The following is an 18,061-nucleotide window of genomic DNA, read 5'->3' as shown; positions in this document are numbered from 1 at the left end:
AATCCTGACAAAACTCACAGTCTCAGCAGCACACGTCTTACTTCCAACCTTCTTGTCAGCGTGTGTGCTGACTGTGTGTGTGTGTGTGTGTGTCTGTGTGTGCTTTCCTCTTGTGGAAATTGCAGCCTGCAACTTCCTTTATTTGCACCTCCGGTCGACACCAATCAAATCTCAAGTGCCACTACTACACACTAAAGAAAACTCTGGAACCCTCTTCAAAGCTTCCAGGAACTTTTATCTGTTTCTTAAAGAATGCCAGGGACATCAAGATGGGTTTCTGCTCCTTCTCTTCTTCTTCTTCCTCCTCTGGTCCCTCGCTCTGCCAGCCGCTTTCCGTTCTGTCTCCCTTCCTGTTCCCTCCTCTTGCAAGTCCCTCCCCTCCCAACAACCTCTCCATTTTTCTTCCAATAATAATAATAATAATTTATTCCCCCCCCCCTCCATCTGGCTGGGTTTCTGCAGCCACTCTGGGCGGCTTCCAACAAAGACTAAAAATACATTAAAATGTCACACATTAAAAACAGGGCTGCCTTCAGATGTCTTCTAAAAGTCTGGTAGTTGTTTTTCTCGTTGACATCTGGTGGGAGGGCGTTCCACAGGGAAGGTGCCACCACCGAGAAGGCCCTCTGCCTGGTTCCCTGTAACTTGGCTTCTCACAGTGAGGGAACCGCCAGAAGGCCCTCGGAGCTGGACCTCAGTGTCCGGTAGAACGATGGGGGTGGAGACGCTTCTTCAGGTATACAGGACTGAGGTTATTTAGGCCCCTACTGAGCACCACTGGGGAGGGGGCCCTGCAAGGCTGTTGTGACGGCCCACAGCAGTGACTGGATTACTCCTCAGAGGTGCCCAGAGGATCCTGCACACCTCTCCCGGCTGCCCAGGACAGCAGAGGAGCTGTCCAAGGAGCACACAGATAGGCGGTCAGGCTCCTAGCCCCACCACAAAATATGCCACAGAGGAAAGTAGGATGTGCATCTTTCAGGGATACACTCCCGTGTGAGTCACATGACTTGCACAAGAGGGCGGTCCCCCGGATAGGGGCCACACTCTTATCACAGGAGCCAGGTGACTCGTGTAAGAGCACACTCCCCCCGCCAAAAAACTGCCATCTTTTGGTGTCGTGCTCTTGTGGGAGCATCCTGGGATTCAGCCGGAAGCCGGAATGGCTTCTGTAATTCTGGGATGTGCCGCTTGAAGCGGAACAGTTGAAGGGTACGGCCACCACGAGCCTGACTAGAGAGGTGCTGATTTCGCACATGCACCCTGGAGCTGTCGATGGAGGCGCAGGTCAATTGTTTGTCCAGGGCAGCTGTCTACCAACTCCACCTGGTACGCAGGATGAGACCCTACCTGCCCGCAGACAGTCTCGCCAGAGTGGTGCATGCTCTAGTTATCTCTTGCTTGGACTACTGCAATGCGCTCTATGTGGGGCTGCCTTTGAAGGTGACCCAGAAGCTGCAATTAATGCAGAATGTGGCAGCTAGAAAGGTGACTGGGAGCGGCCGCCGAGACCATATAACACCGGTTTTGAAAGACCTACATTGGCTCCCAGTACGTTTCTGGGCCAACACAATTCAAAGTGTTGGTGCTGACCTGGGAAGCCCTAAACGGCCTTGGTCCAGTAGCGTCTGAAGGAGCGTCTCCACCCACATCATTCTGCCCGGACACTGAGGTTCAGATCCGAGGGCCTTCTGGCGGTTCCCTCCCTGCGAGAAGTGAGGTTACAGGTAACCAGGCAGAGGTGGAGCCCGCCCTGTGGAACGCCCTCCCACCAGATGTCAAAGAGAAAAACAACTACCAGACTTTTAAAAGACATCTGAAGGCAGCCCTGTTTAGGGAAACTTTTAATGTTTAATAGGTTATTGTATTTTAGTGTTTTGTTAGAAGCTACCCAGAGTGGCTGGGGAAACCCAGCCAGGTGGGTGGGGTATAAATAATATATTATTATTATTATTATTATTATTATTATTATTAGCAGGGGACAACCTGATCGACCCCTAGTTATGCCTCTGCCAGGAGCCAACGAGAATTGAACCCACGACATTTAGCACAGAACGCAGCCTCTCTGATGCCATCTCTCTGCCACCGCTGCCTCCTCTGTGTGGAACCTGGAGGCATTGCAGAGGGAGGGTCTAGATGACCCCCCAGGTCCCTTCCAAGGCTGCTGCTCTCTGATTCTAAGGAAAGTGGTCCTCTCCGAGCTGTGGCTTCCCAGCCTGCCTGCCCCTTCCTGCAGTTCAGCTGTGCCAAACCCTGCTGGGGGTCCCTGCCCTGCTCCCTGCAAACAGACCCCCCTTCACTCCCCCTTGCCTGCCTCTCCTCCCTCCAGGGCACACACTGTTCCAGACAGTATGACTGACACCCATCGATCTCTCTCTGCACACCCAGCTTTTCTCTCTCTCTCCCTTTTCGCAACATAATTTTTGTATTAATTCTTCCAAGCCTTTTCACAGTAGTCTTCATCCCAAATTCTGATCTCTCCGTTTCGCAGCCAGCCTTGCCATTTCGGCACACTCCAGGGCACACACAAGGCTCCAACTGGTGTGACTGGCGCCCATCGATCTCACGCTGCTCACCCGGCTTTTCCACTCTGGGTCACTCAGGCGCAGGAAAGGCCTCTTTTCTCCAGGCTGCAGAGAACTGGGTTGCTCCGCCTGCCTGCATCGCATGGCGAGTGAAATTGTGGCCGAGCCCTGTGGCCGCACCCTGACCCTGTGCCTGGATGGTTGGATAAGCTCAGTGCAGAGCTGAGCTCCTGCTGAAGAAGGGAGGGAGCATGTGCAGAGGGCCTTTTGCAAGAAGAACGGAAGCTGCCTTTGTTGTTGTCTAGTTGTTTAGTCGTGTCCGCCTCTTCGTGACCCCCTGGACCAGAGCACGCCAGGCACTCCCGTCTTCCACTGCCTCCCACAGTTTGGTCAAACTCATGCAGATGGTCTTTAAGCAGAGGCTTGACAACCATATGTCAGGAGTGCTCTGATGGTGTTTCCTGCTTGGCAGGGGGTTGGACTTGATGGCCCTTATGGTCTCTTCCAATCTATGATTCCTCCACCTGCAGCTGCTGGGTGACCTTCGGCCAGTCACACTTCTCTGAAGTCTCTCAGCCCCACTCACCTCACAGAGTGTTTGTTGTGGGGCAGGAAGGGAAAGGAGAATGTCAACCGCTTTGAGACTCCTTCAGGTAGTGATAAAGTGGGATATCAAATCCAAACTCCTCTTCTTCATCATCCTGCCTTGGAGCCTTCATGTTGTGGCCATTTTGTGCGGATGCCTGATGATCGTCTGCCAAAGCAACCACTCTATTCTGGATTTAAAAATGGAAAGCGTAATGCTGGTGGTCAACAAACAAGGTTTAAAGACTTTCTTAAGGAGCGGAGACGTGAACCCGGTTCACCAGATTACGAGTCCACTGCTCTTAACCACTGCACCACACTGGCTCGGCTCTGCCCTCCACAGTCAGAGGCAGTGATGCTTCTGAATGCCAGCAGCTGGACCCTGCAGGAGGAGGAGAAATGCTATCGTGCTCAGATCCTGCTTGCAGGTTTCCCTTAGCTGGCATCTGCTTGGCCCCTGTGAGAACAGGAGGCTGGACAGGACGGGCCATGGGCATGATCCTGCAGGCTCTTTTGGGGTTCTTATTGTTTCCACGCTACTGCCACACTAACGGAGAAATCTGAGGGCTCCCTTGGACAAAAAACAAGGAGACCAGCCAGGAAGAGCAGAGCAAAAGAGCAGCCAGTCGGCTTGGTCTTGATTGAAGACTGTCGCCACAGGACTCCCACCTGCCACCAGGTGGAACAAGATGGAAGCCCCCAACAAAAGAAGACCCCAACTTTAATTAGCTGCTAATCCCCATGTTATTGGGACTCGGGTGGTGCTGTGGGTTAAACCACAGAGCCTAGGACTTGCCAATCAGAAGGTCGGGGGTTCAAATCCCCATGACGGGGTGAGCTCCCGTTGCTCAGTCCCTGCTCCTGCCAACCTAGCAGTTCGAAAGCACATCAAAGTGCAAGTAGATAAATAGGTTCCGCTCCAGCGGGAAGGTAAACGGCGTTTTCGTGCGCTGCTCTGGCTTGCCAGAAGCGGCTTAGTCATGCTGGCCACATGACCTGGAAGCTGTATGCCGGCTCCCTCGGCCAGTAAAGCGAGATGAGCGCCGCAACCCCAGAGTCGGCCACGACAGGACATAATGGTCAGGGGTCCCTTTACCTTTAACCCCCCAAAAAAACTACATCACTCATACATCATGGTTACATCTTGAAAGGGGAGGTCTGGTGGCAGTAATCTGAGCATCCTGGACCCTGCCCCATGGTTCTCCTTGCCCTCCACCAAACATCTATCAAGTGTAACAAAAAAGATCTTTACATTTCCCCATTTCCCAGCCAAGTTAATCACACCCTTTTGTCTTCATCTGGGTTTGTTATTTCTGGCATGGCTACCTGTATGGCACTCAGGTATCAGGATGCCAGGGATTATCAGTCAGGCAGAGGGGCTGCTGAGTAGCTGAGCTCACATGTCTATATGAATTTCTGGAGTTTTCCCGGTGAGCCAGTACAGAGATACATTTATCAGGGAATTCTTACATTTGGTATAGTGCAGCCGAGGCCCTTTGAATAGAGAGGAAGAAACTGTGACCAAGTGTTTTGTGGGGACAAATCACAAAAATGATTGTGCTGGTTTTGGTAGTGGGCTGCATCTGCATGAGATCTGCTGGAGGGGCAACCCCCCCAACCTATACATAAATTCTTGCCTCCTCCAGCTCCTCGATCTTTAGGAAGATCCACATGAGGGGCGAAGGGGAAAAGATCTGCACCCGGATTTGCTGCCCCAGTGGATCCTGCCGCCTGTGGCACTCACATTGCTTCATGGTAGGCTACCCTAGGGCAGTGTTTGCTTTTGTCTGTTTGTTTATTAAATTTGTATACAGCCCTTCACCCGTACATCTCAGGGCGGTTCATTGCATAACATTGCAATATATTTAAAAACAAAATACATAGTAAAAAATAAGAACAAAAGGAACATTCCTGCCCGAATTCCTGACCTAAGCTGGCTCAGCTGGCTGCCTGCCCGCTAGCAGCTCCCGCGCCAAGCAAAGGGGGAAGAGGCGGCGGCCGCTGCACCGGTTGAATTTCGGTCTGTGCCCGAACCGAGGTCGGAGGGGGGGCCGCCCCGCGGGGAGGCGGAAGCTGCCCAGGCTGCTGCCCGAGCCTATTTCGGAGGCGCACGGAGCCCAGCCGGACCGAGGCGAGGAGGCGGCCGCTCTGCAGGGCGAGGCGAGCGGAGCTCCGGGCCGGAGGCGGCGGTGAGTCCAGGCGGCCGGGGAAGGCGAGGGGTCGGCGGCGGAATCCCTGCGCGGCGCTCCGCTTCTCCTCTCCGCGCATTGCGCCCCCTCTCCAAAGACGCGCGGCCCGTCCGAAGATTCCCTCCTTCCCCAGGGGCAGGGAGGTTGTCTTCCCTCTTCCGAGTCTCGCTCCCCGTTGGCTCGAGACCCGCTGCTCCTTGCAAGGCACTCTGCACGCGCTCAGGGGCGCTCTGGAGCCGGGCGAAGGAAGGTGCGCGCCGAGGAGACGGCGCTGAGCCGGGCACCTCGTTCAACCCTTCGCAGGCAGGACCAGCGGGACAGCCGCACCCCCGGGAGGCATGCGGATGTGAGGTGGTAAGAATTGTCGAGTTGGACGGGGTCCCAGGGGTCGTTTAGTCCAACCCGCTGCGATGGCAGCTCAGGCATCCCTGGCAGAGAAGCCCCGCAAGCTCTGCTCCGAGTTCCCCTCCTGGAGCCAGAGAACAGATGCGCTCGGCCGGTTGCAGCGCCATCCCCGGCAGGGGCGGAGGGGCTCGTACTTGGGGCGGGGTGGGGGGCAGGAGCCCGGCCAGCGCTGCAGGGCCACGCGGAAAGTGGGTCACCGATGCTCAGGTGGCTCCGCGGAGGTGGCCGGCCGCTCTCCGCCAGGGCGCGCCTTGCGTAAAAGCAGGCGAGCGCGGCTCCTTCCACCCAGGGCTGCTTCTACCTGGGGGGAAGACGGCCCCACTTGGGGGACCTCAAATACCCTCCTCTCCCCAGTACCCCCAGACTGAATTCACTGACCCATAGCCACCTCTTGGGTGCACCCAGTTTCCCTAGAGCTGCTCGGAGGGGGGAGTGTTGGGTTGAAATAACGACAGACAGGTAGAGAGCGTCATCTGGGAGGCATCTCTCGAGCAAGTCTCGAGGAGTCTCTTTTATTGAATATTACAGCATTGCCACGTATGTGCTTATTGCTGATTGGTTAACACAAATACAAAGCAAAGGTTGCATATAGTCATTAATCACCAATAGATTAAAGGGTGGGAAAGGGAACACAGAATTGGACAGGCGTGAAAACCTCCTTCTTAAACTTGTACTAGTGATTGATATAACATTCATCCGTAGATGTGGTCATTAAGAACGGGTCAGGTACAATGTTTTCCTGAACTCAATGTGAACTGAACATTCTAAGGTGGTGAGTGAATGCCTTAGTATTAGAATGGTTTGTGCAGCATTATGTACAGAAGCGAAGCTTAGGAGCAAAACTTCCCATCAGGCCACAGTCATGTGCAAGACTCATAGCATCCCATCAGGGGAGCTTAAGGGAGATTTTTTTTTGGGGGGGGACAAGGTGCAGAGGCTCCTGGAGGAATGCTTCAGCGGCCCAGAGAGAGGGAAAGGAAGGCCCAGCTGTCTGGAGAGGGGCGCAATGGGGGCAGGGGGCTGGCTCCGTGTCACTGCAACAGTCTGCCGCCTCCCGCTCCCCCACTCTTTTTGCAGAGAGGAAGCTCAGAGCTCAAGCCCCCTCTCCCCTAGAGGAGGAGCCCTACCTGCGGATCTCAGGTGTGTGTTGGGGTGGAGGAAGTGGGACTGGCTGTGCTTACCTAGCGGTGCAAATTGGTTGTACTTAATTGGGGAGGGGGGGTGTTGGCCTGGCATGCGCTATCTGGGGACCACAGAACTGCAGTTGGAAGGGAACCTCAAGAGTCAGTCCAACCCTATGCAGCGCAGGAAGCACAGCTAAAGGATCCTGGACAGGTGGCCACCTGACCTTTGCTTAAAAACCTCCAGGGAGAGCCCACCACCTTCGGAGGGAGAGACTGCGCCACTGGCGAGCAGCTCTCGCCATCAGGAGATTCTTGAGGCAGAATCTCCTTTCTTGTACTGTAATTTGAAGAACTGAAGGACGGTCTCAGAGCAAAGCATCTGCAGGAACTATCCTGCTTAAAAATAGCAGAGGTCACCTTTGGGACCTGAGCTGGGCTTATGCGCTGCTGATACGAAGCGTGTAGACATTGGAGAGAGGAGGAGGAGAACGGCTCTGTTCCTCCGGAATCGATAAACAGGGGAAAGGTCTGTAGGCTGTCCTGATAGCTTCAGGAGGTTCATTTAGGGGAGAAAAAATACGGGTTATCTGAAGGCCTTTGTAGCACACATTCCACCAGCAAATCCGCAGCAAACCCCCTTCTTAGAAGGACAGGCGGCAGTCAAAACGGCAAGGTTCTCGATCTGAAAGCTGCAGTCCTCGCAGAATGCTGCAGCGCGATTGCTGACAAGAGCAAGACCTTGTCAGCGTAGAATAATGGACTTGTAGAGTTGGAAGGGACCAGGCTTCCTCAACCTCAGCCCTCCAGATGTTTTGAGACTACAGTTCCCAGCATCCCTGACCACCGGTCCTGCTAGCTAGGGATCATGGGAGTTGTAGGCCCAAAACATCTGGAGGCCCGAGGCTGAGGAAGCCTGATCTAGGCCAACCCTGCAGAGCAGGAATCTTTTGCCCAACGTGGGGATTGAACTCACGAAAGTCAGAGTCTCAAGCACAGGCGCTCAGAGATCTGGAGCGGGGTTTACTTACGAGATCACCTTGCCCCAGCTGTGCCCACTTGGCTGCTCCGATTGGAGGAATTGGCACTACTGCAGGGGCCAAATGAGACCCGTTCCTTTGGAACTCCCTGCCTATTGATATCAGGCAGGATCTTTCACTGTACAGTGGTACCTCGGTTTAAGAACAGTACGGTTTAAGAATGATTCGGTTTACAAACTCCGCAAAACCGGATATAGTGTCTTGGTTTGAGTACTTTACCTTGGAATCCGAACAGTGGAAGGGCACTGGCGGCGGGAGGCCTCAAAGGGAAAGCACGCCTCGGTTGAAGAACGATTTTGGTTTAAGAATGGATTTCCGGAATGGATTAAGTTCATAAACCAGAGTACCCCTGTATTCTTTTAAGCACCTGCTAAAAACGTTCCTGTTTCGGCAGGCCTGACCCAGGAACTTAAAAGGCGATACCAATTTTAAGCTGTGTAAGTAGTTTAACCATGTGCTTTTCTCCTCGTTATCTTTTTGCATCCTGCCTAGAGGTTCTTACACAATCCAGTGATGTATAAATCTCATGAAAGGAGAAGAAATGGAAAGTGTGAAAGGGTGCCAACTGATGCCAGGCCTGGGTGATCCTGGGCTCATCTGTGGCCAATAGCTCCCCCCCCCATTCTCGCTTCCTTTCCCCCCTGAGCAGGTCTTTGGCTCAGACAGGCGCCAGTTCCTGGCACCTCCAGGGCTGGAGAGGGAGGAGGCACAGTGCCAAGGGGTCTCCATAGTGACCGGGAGACTCCTCTGTGACCCAGACTCCGCGTGCCTTGATCCAGTCTGCTTCGCTCTTGCCAGCCCGCGGAGCGGCTGCGGCTGCTTCTTGGTGTACAAAGTGCTCTGTTGTGATGGAGTGCCCTTGTGACAACCATGTGAGGTAGGCGGGGGGGGGCAGGGGTGGCCACCAACTTGGATGGCTTTGAAAGATGATCAGACACATTCACGGAGGAGGAGGGGGCTATGGAGGGCTACCAGCCACGACGGCTTCCCGGTTGGAGGCAGCAGTCGCAGGAGAGGAGAGGGGTCTTGTGTTCCGATCCTGCTAGCTGGTTTTGCACAGGTCAGCCGTTGTAAGAACAGGATTCTGGGCTAGATTTGGCCTGATCCGGAAGGCTGCTCTGCCCTCCTCCTGGGGATTTCTGGCTCGTTGGACTCTCTGGACTCTCCTCTTTGGTGTATACAGCGGCCGCCCCTCAGATCTTCCCTTCCTCATTCTTGCCGTGGACTTTGCGCCCAGAGAGATAAACGCGTCCCACAGGTGCTTAACCCAATTTGAAACTGGCTGCTTCTTAGCATGTCAATCAGATTGTCATGACTCATAATGTTCTTCCTGATGTTTATAGAAACCCTATACGGCCTAGGACCCTCGTACCTATGGGACCCCTTCTCCTGGTATGTCCCATGGAGGACCTTATGGTCTTCAAACAAAAACATCTTGGAGGTCCCAGGCCACAGAGAAGTTAGGCTGGCCTCAACCAGAGCCAGGGCTTTTTCGGCTGTGGCCCCGATCTGGTGGAACGCTGTGTCACAAGAGACTAGGGCCCTGCGGGACTTGACATCTTTCCGCAGGGCCTGCAAGACGGAGCTGTTCCGCCAGGCCTTTGGTCAGGGAGCAGCCCGACTCCCTCCTCTGGTAATCCTTACAGAACTCTAACCCGATGGTTGCCATTAATTTGATTCTGAATTGATTTTAAAATGAATTGATTTCAGAATGCTGTGTTACTTTTATTGTTGTTAGCCGCTCTGAGCCCGGCTTCGGCTGGGATATAAATAAAATTATTATTATTATCATTATTATTATTATCAGGAAGAACATTCTGAGTGGAACAGGCTCCCTGAGAAGGTGGCCAACTCTCCTTCCTCAGAGCTTTTTCAGCAGAGGCCAGATCTACCAGTGCTTATTCAGTTGAGATCCCTGCATTGCAGGGGGCAGACTAGATGGCCCCTGGGGTTCCCTTCAACTCTACAATTCTATGAGTGCCTTGCCTGGATGATCCGTGTATTTCTCCTTTTTCCAGTTCACGCTGCCTTATTTTTTTGGAGAAATGTGCAAGGACAACCGGACATACGAAGTGATCTCCTCCGGAATGCGCTTCCACCCAAATGGGGCGGCGAGATCCTTTCCTAGGGAGCGATAAAGAGGGCAGCCCTTCAAGGAGGAGTGAGCAATTAGAGCTTGCGAATGCCGGTAGGGGAGGAAAAAGCACAACGTTTCTATTTAGGGCTGCATGCTTCAATCAATTGGTTAATTAGTCTAATTAATCAACCAAACTTTGGTTGCAGATTAAAGCTCCCCGCCCGCCCCCTCTCCTGTGTGTGCATGGGGGTAAGCAGAATTTGGGGTGCCCCATGATGCAGGGGGGGGGGGAGAGAAAGATGCAGGTGGGGGGCTCATGGGGCCCACGGAGACAGGGGAGGGGGGCTATTCTCTGCCTCTCTGCTCCTCTTGGCACTTTGCCACCTCTTCCTTTCTGGAGAGATTTAGAGCATTAAGGTCAGGCAGGGGGCAGGGAGGGGGGTTAGTCCCGGTCCCTGTTTCCATGGAAACGCAGCGGATCAGGTGGGGGGGCGGAGTGTCCTGTCCCCCCCAGGAAGTTCTCCTAGGGGGCCTCTCTTCCCCATCCCTCCCCCTGCAATTGCGCACTTCCTGCAGTTCCAGAGTTACCCAGATGATCTTTGAGCTGAGCCCTTTCGCAATCCTCTTCTTGCCTCTGGAGTTTCCTTCGCTAGCTCTCTTGCTTCTTCTAGGAATGGATTTCTTGTTTGTTGCCTTTCGGAATTGTGTTCCTCAGAAAACAGCCTGAAGCATATCTCTCTCTCTCTCTCTCTCTCTCTCTCTCTCTCTCTCTCTCTCTCTCTCTCTCTCTCTCTCTCTCTCTCTCTCTCTCTCTCATCTATCTGTCTGTCTGTCTGTCTAGCATCTATCATTATCATCTATCTATCTATATCTCTATCCTCTCTCTCTCTCTAATCTATATCTATCTATCTATCATCTATCTATCTATCTATCTATCTATCTATCTATCTATCATCTATCTATCTATCTATCTATCTATCTATCTATCTATCTATCATCTATCTATCTATCTATCTATCTATCTATCCATCTATCTATATCATCTCTATCATCTATCTATCTATCTATCTATCTATCTATCTATCTATCATCTATCTATCTATCTATCTATCTATCTATCTATCTATCTCTCTATCATCTATCTATCTATCTATCTATTCATCTATCTATCATCTATCTATCTATCTATCTATCTATCTATCTATCTATCTATCTATCATCTATCTATCTATCATCATCATCTATCTATCTATCATCTATCTCTATCTATCTATCATCTATCTATCTATCTATCTATCTATCTATCTATCTATCTATCTATCTAATCTATCATCTATCTATCTATCTATCTATCTATCTATCTATCATCTATATCTATCACTATCATATCATCTATCTATCTATCTATCTATCTATATCTATCTATATCTATCTATCATCTATCTATCTATATCTTTTTTTATATAATATTTTTTATTGGTTTTTACACATAATAAGAACAAACAAAACAAACACAAACATTAAAAACAGACAACAAAAATTGACTTCCCCATGCCTTCCCTTCGCCACATCCTTGTTTTACCATTTTTTCGAGCAACTCATCAATCAGTCTTTAATCAAGTCCCTTTTGAGTTTTCTTAAAGTTTAAGATTTACAGCTGTAATTCTTTGTTTCCTACCCCTTAACATCTTATCATTCCACAATTTTACAGTAGTTTTTTAGGTATGTTTTAAATTTCCCCCAGTCCTCTTCCACTGTCTCTTTCCTCTGGTCACGGATTCTGCCAGTCATCTCTGCCAGTCCCATATATTCCATCACCTTCGATTGCCATTCTTCCAGAGTAGGTAATTCTTGCATCTTCCAATACTTTGCCAACAGGATTCTTGCTGCTGTGGTTGCATACATAAAAAATGTCTTATCCTTCTTTGGTACCAATTGGCCGACCATGCCCAAGAGAAAAGCCTCCGGTTTCTTTACAAATGTCCACTTAAAGACTTTCTTAATTTCATTATAGATCATTTCCCAGTAGGCTTTGGGCAAGTCCACCAAAGATGATAAAAAGTACCTTCAGCCTCCTTACATTTCCAACATTTGTTATTGGGCAGATGGTAGATCTTTGCAAGTTTGACTGGGGTCATGTACCACCTATAAATCATTTTCATTATGTTCTCTTTCAAGGCATTACATGCCGTAAATTTAACACCGGTGGTCCATAACTGTTCCCAGTCATCAAACATAATATCATGACCGATATCCTGTGCCCATTTAATCATAGCTGATTTCACCGTTTCATCCTGTGTATTCCATTTCAGCAGCAAATTATACATTTTAGATAAATTCTTGGTGTTGGATTCTAACAATTCTGTTTCTAACTTTGACCTCTCCTTCTGAAAACCAAGTTTCCTGTCTTGCTTAAACATCTCATTTATCTGACGGTAGTGTAACCAATCTCGAACTTTATGCTTTAGCTTCTCAAAATTTTGTAGCTTCAATTTTTCACCTTCATATTCTAAAATTTCACAATACTTAGGCCAATTAGAGTCCATGTTGATTTTTTTCACTGCTTTCGCTTCCATTGGTGACAACCACCTAGGGGTTTTACTTTCCAATAAATCCTTATATCTATTCCACACATTATACAGTGCTTTCCTGACAATATGGTTTTTAAAACTTTTGTAGACCTTTACCTTGTCATACCACAGATATGCATGCCAACCAAAACTATTGTCATATCCTTCCAGATCAAGAATGTCTGTGTCTTCAAGAAGTAGCCATTGCTTCAACCAGCAAAAAGCTGCTGATTCATAATAAAGTCTTAAGTCTGGCAGGGCGAAGCCCCCTCTCTATCTATCTATATCTATCTATCTATCTATCATCTATCTATCATCTATTTATCTATCACGATCACGATCACTACCACTATCTCTATCTATCTATCTATCTATCTATCTATCTGGTCAAATACAGACAGGATCATATATTATTGCATTGCATTTATATCCATGACTCTGCAACCTCCTCATTTAATCTCCACAACCCCCCTGTGTGGCAGGCCAGGCTGAGAGGCAGGGACTGGCTTTGTGCCTGAGTGGGCATTTGAACCCTGGTCTCTCCCAGGTCCTAGCCTGGCACTTGGAGACATCGGATGAAGCTGAAGGTTGGAAGATGCAGGACAGATCAAATGAAGGACCTGGTTAAACCGTGGAACTCCCTGCCACAGTAGGCAGTGATGGCCATCAACTTGGATGGCTTTAAAAGAGGTTTAGACCAGTTCATGGAGGAGGTGAGGACCGTGGATGACTTTGAGCCAGGATCCGTGCTCTGCCTCCACCATTGGAGGCAGCAGGAGACCCCTGGAGGGAGAGGTATCTTGAGTTCGAATCCTGATTGCAGGTTTCCCACAGGCAACCATTCAGCGCCTATGAGAAGGGGAAGCTGGACTAGGTGGGACAAGGGCCTGATCCAGCACAGGCTCTCCTTAGGCTCTTCTATTCTTACAGATAATTACAATAAAAACATGGGGGCGGGTCCAAGATGTTGCCCCTAGTGGCAGACAACGATGATATAAACATTGTCCAAAAATCTTCTCATGTGCTCCTTTGACATTTTCCTTTTTTAAATAAAAAAATCTTTTTAATTCAGTTTTACACTGCACGTTTAAATTCAAACATTAGACATCATCATCAGCATTTAGGATTCTCTGGTTTCCATTTTCAATCTTTTTCAACTGCCTCACATATTTTCTCTATTTGTCTTAAATAATCCATTTTTACCTTAGTTTTTAGTACATTTCAAGCATCACTCAAATCCTGCCAAAGTTCCTTTCTTCCTGGTTTCTTATTTTCCCGGTCATTTTCGCCATTTTGGCATAGTCCATCATGTTTGTGATTGTTTCTGGTCGGGACTTTATCTTCTTTCCATCTCTGGGCCAGTAGTATCCGCGCTGCTGTCGTCGCATACATAAATAATAGCAATAATTAAACATACTTTTACATCTTATTCAAATTTTTGACTTCCATCAATCCTGTCTGAAAAATTCCCAGTCTAATCTCTCAGTATGCATTTCTTATCTTCCCTATTACATTTCAAACTCATAACCAATATCTCTATCTTTTTCTACTTTGTAACACTTTGTATATTTCTCCTTACAAAACCTCTTGTAGTCCTACTAGCGTAATTTGTTGATTACAGTTGCTCTTCAAATAATTCATATACTTCTTCCAATCTTCTGTGAATCTCTGGTCCCGCAGGTTTCAAATCCTTTCTGTCATTTTGTCCAATTCTGCATAGTCCATTAATTTTGTCTGCCATTCTTCTTTCATCGAAATTTCTTCTCATTTCCATTTCTGGGCTAACAATACAGTGGTGCCTCGCAAGACGAAATTAATTCGTTCCACAAGTTTTTTCTTCTTGCGAGTTTTTCGTCTTGCGAAGCACGGTTTCCCATAGGAATGCATTGAAAATCAATCAATGCGTTCCTATGGAAACCGCCTTCAGACCAGGTCCGGGGACAGTCTGTCCCCTGACCTCTTCTGAAGGCTGGGGGGGGGGACAAGGGCTTTTCTTCCCACCCCCAGCATTTTAAAAAACCCCGGGACAGCTGAGGACTTCTCCGCTGTCTGGGGCAATCTTAAAATGCTGGCGGGCAGCAGCGAAGCCTTCGCTGCCGCCCGCCAGCATTTTAAAAAACCCCGGGACCTCTTCTGAAGGCCGGCGGGGGGCGAAAGTCTTTGTCCCCCCCTGCCTGCCTTCCCGGGGGCTTTTAAATCGCCCCGGACAGCGGAGAAGTCCCCGGGAAGGCAGGCAGGAGGGGACAAAGACTTTTGCCCCCCGCCAGCCTTCAGAAGAGGTCCTGGACCTTTTCTGAAGGCCAGTGGTGGGCGAAAGTCTTTGCTCCCCCTCGCCTGCCTTCAAAAGCCGTCCGGGATAGCGGAGAAACACGCTGCGTTTCTCCGCTCTCCCGGGAAGGCAGGCAGGGGGGAGCAAAGACTTTCGCCCCCCGCCGGCCTTCAGAAGAGGTCCAGGACCTCTTCTGAAGGCCAGCGGGGGGGGGGGGGGCGAAAGTCTTTGCTCCACCCCGCCTGCCTTCAAAAGCCATCCGGGATAGCGGGAAGCGCTTCCCTGCTATCCCGGACTGCTTTTAAAATGCTGGCAGTGGGGAGCAAAGCCTTTCGGCCCCCGCCGGCCTTCCTGGACCTCTTCTGAAGGCCGGAGGGGGGGGGGAAGGCTTTGCTCCCCACCGCCAGCATTTAAAAGAGGTCCCCGGAGATTTCCCTATGGGCTTTCTTCTTGCGAAGCAAGCCCATAGGGAAATTCGTCTTGCGAAGCAACTTGCAAACGGAAAACCCTTTCGTCTTGCGGGTTTTCCGTCTTGCGAGGCACCACTGTACTCTTGCCGCAGTTGTTGCACATAAAAACAATTTAACATCTTACCTATTAACGTCCTGACCTATAATACCAAGTAAAAATGCTTCTGGTTTTTTAAAAAATGTGTATTTCAACATCTTTTTCATCTCATTATATATCATTTCCCAGAAGTTCTTTACTTTTTTACATTCCCACCACATATGATAAAATGTTCCTTCTGGTCCTTTGACATTTTCCAGGGCTGCCTGGCCTCCCAGGTGAAGTGCAGGTGGCAGACCTTGCAGGAGCGGCGCCTGTGATGCCTCCCACCGAAACTGAGGCCCCTCCTGCCATCAGACCCGAAGGCGCCTTGGTGGAGGACCCACCCGCGGGCAGCCCGGAAGCGAGCCATGCCTCCCTGCCGCCTGGCACGGCCGTGACGCCCATCTCGCGCACCGTCTGCCTATACCGGCCTGCGGGCACCTTTGCCGACTCGCAGCCCCTTGTCCTGCTGCTGCCCTGGTTTGGCGCCCGGCCCGGTGCCCTGGCCAAGTACCTCTCCCTCTACCTGGGCCGCGGCTGGGCTGTGCTGGTGGCCGAGAGCAGCCTGGGACACTTCCTGTGGCCGCGGTGGGGCCTGGCGTACGCGGAGCAGCTCCTGGGGCTCCTGGGGGAGGGCAAGGCCCTGGGCACCCAACCCCTCCTCATCCACGCCTTCTCCATCGGAGGGTACACCTTTGCCCAGATGATGGTGCACCTTGCCAGACACCCCGAGCGGCACGCCGGCATCGGAGAGCGCATTTGCGGCTGTGTCTACGACAGCCTGGTCGCAGGGAGCCTGGAGAATATGGCTCAGGGTGAGCAATTGGCCTCCTGGGGTGGGGAGGAAGGGGCTGGCGGGACCAGTTTGCTCACCACGGGCCGTGCCCAAAGCAGCTCACTGCTGGCATTCAAAACATCAAAGCGCAGAATTCAGAATACAGTAGCACCTGGGTCCTCAAACTTAATCTGTTCCGGAGGTCCGTTCTCCACCCCCCATCGTTCTGCCCGGACGCTGAGGTCCAGCTCCGAGGGCCTTCTGGCGGTTCCCTCCCTGCGAGAAGTGAGGTTACAGGGAACCAGGCAGAGGGCCTTCTTGGTGGTGGCGCCCACCCTGTGGAACACCTTCCCTTCAGATGACAAGGCAATAAACAACTATTTCACTTTTAAAAGACACCTGAAGGTGGCCCTGTTTAGGGAAGTTTTTAATGTCGAGGACGCTGTATTGTTTTTGATATTTGGTTGGAAGCCGCCCAACAAGGGATGCGGGTGGTGCTGTGGGTTAAACCACAGAGCCTAGGACTTGCCGATCAGAAGGTCGGTGGTTCGAATCCCCGCAATGGGGTGCTCCTGCCAACCTAGCAGTTCGAAAGCATGTCAAAGTGCAAGTCGATAAATAGGTCCCGCTCTGGCGGGGAGATAATCGGCGTTTCTGTGCGCTGCTCTGGTTTGCCAGAAGCGGCTTAGTCACGCTGGCCACATGACCCGGAAGCTGTACGCTGGCTCCCTCGGCCAGTAAAGCGAGATGAGCGCCGCAACCCCAGAGTCAGTCACGACTGGACCTAATGGTCAGGGGTCCCTTTACCTTTACCTGGAAGTCGCCCAGAGTGGCCGGGGAGACTCAGTCAGATGGGTGGGGTATTATTATTATTCCTTCCCGCATCTCTGTCTCTGGGGTACTTGAGCAGCCTTCTTTCTCTCCCCTCCCCAGGCGTGGCCAGGATGACCAGCTCCTCTGCGGCCGTCCGGCCTCTCCTCCGCGGAGGCGCCCTGCTGTACTTCCGCCTCTTCCGGCCGTGCACCGTGGCACACTACGAGGCTGCCCTGGGTGCCTTCCACCGCCCGCCCCTCCGCTGCCCCGTGCTGGTCTTCTTCTGCCACAATGACCCGCTGAGTGACGCCCACACCATGCAGCAGCTGCTGGGCGCCTGGCGGGCGCTGGGCCTTCGCGTCCAGGTGCAGGAGTGGCCAGTCTCTCGCCACGCACAACACCTGCGCCTCTACCCCCAGGAATACACCCGGGCGCTGGGCGCTTTCCTGCAGCAGCTGGGCCTCCTGCCCGCCTCCGGACTCCAGGCGAAACTTTAGCGAGCGAGAGGGAACCAGAAATGCACGCTCAGCAGAGGAGGAAGACATCGCCGCTGCCATCCCTGCGGCGGGCACTGCTCCAGGAGGCTGAAACCGGGAGGGTGGCTGGACTTGGGGGTCCCAATGGAGCAACCCTCCCCACCCAAAAAAACCCTTCACTTTGAGCACTGCAGCTTGTTGCAATGGAAGTGCCCAGGAAATAGGTGCCATGGATGGGTGGCATGGAGCTGAATTCCCACCAGCAGAAGGAGCGCAAGCAGCAAGGCTGTTCCCCCCGCCCTGCTACAGTTGTGGGGTCTTCTAAACATGTCAGAGAAGCCAGGATTGCAATGGGGGGAAGTAGGCAACGGAAAGTCTCTCCCCCCACCCACCCAAATAAATCTGCCCTGCATCTTGAGTCATTGAGAGGGGCAAGCAGAGGGCACACCGCACACACCGGTTAGACCGAGGGACCCCCACCCTGGATGGCTTCTGAAAAGGGGGCTTGTACCGATCCACGGAGAAGGATCTGCGGAACTTGCCGCTGCAGGAAGCTAGGACGGCTGCCAACCTGGATGGCTTCTGAATGCTGGGAATTATGGGAAGGGGGCGTTGCTCTTGTGCTTGGATCCGCTGGTGGGCTCCCCCCCCCCCCGGGGCTGATCCA

The 18,061-nt window shown here is 51.6% G+C and overlaps 1 protein-coding gene across 4 annotated transcripts; it reads left to right on the top strand.

Annotated features, from left to right (window-relative positions):
* The first annotated feature begins 5,246 nt into the window (after positions 1-5,246).
* Positions 5,247-17,483, top strand: LOC309378730 (transmembrane protein 53-A-like). 4 transcript variants are annotated; one of them, XM_081927348.1, is made up of 4 exons: positions 5,247-5,653; positions 9,884-10,053; positions 15,549-16,145; positions 17,039-17,483. In XM_081927348.1, the coding sequence occupies exons 2-4, from the start codon at positions 9,969-9,971 to the stop codon at positions 17,413-17,415; spliced, it is 1,059 nt and encodes a 352-aa protein (XP_081783474.1). In that variant the 5' UTR covers positions 5,247-5,653; positions 9,884-9,968; the 3' UTR covers positions 17,416-17,483. The 4 variants fall into 4 exon arrangements, with proteins under 4 accessions (XP_081783474.1, XP_081783477.1, XP_081783475.1 ...); XM_081927351.1 differs by having other exon boundaries at positions 5,248-5,653; positions 9,884-10,026; XM_081927349.1 differs by lacking the exon at positions 5,247-5,653 and adding an exon at positions 8,584-8,742.
* The last annotated feature ends 578 nt before the right edge of the window (positions 17,484-18,061 follow it).

This window comes from Podarcis melisellensis (genome assembly GCF_964234715.1).
Source record: "Podarcis melisellensis genome assembly, chromosome: 10".
Lineage (NCBI taxonomy): Eukaryota > Metazoa > Chordata > Lepidosauria > Squamata > Lacertidae > Podarcis > Podarcis melisellensis.
The sequence above is the reverse complement of the archived record's forward strand: the minus strand, read 5'-3'. Positions and strand labels throughout refer to the sequence as shown.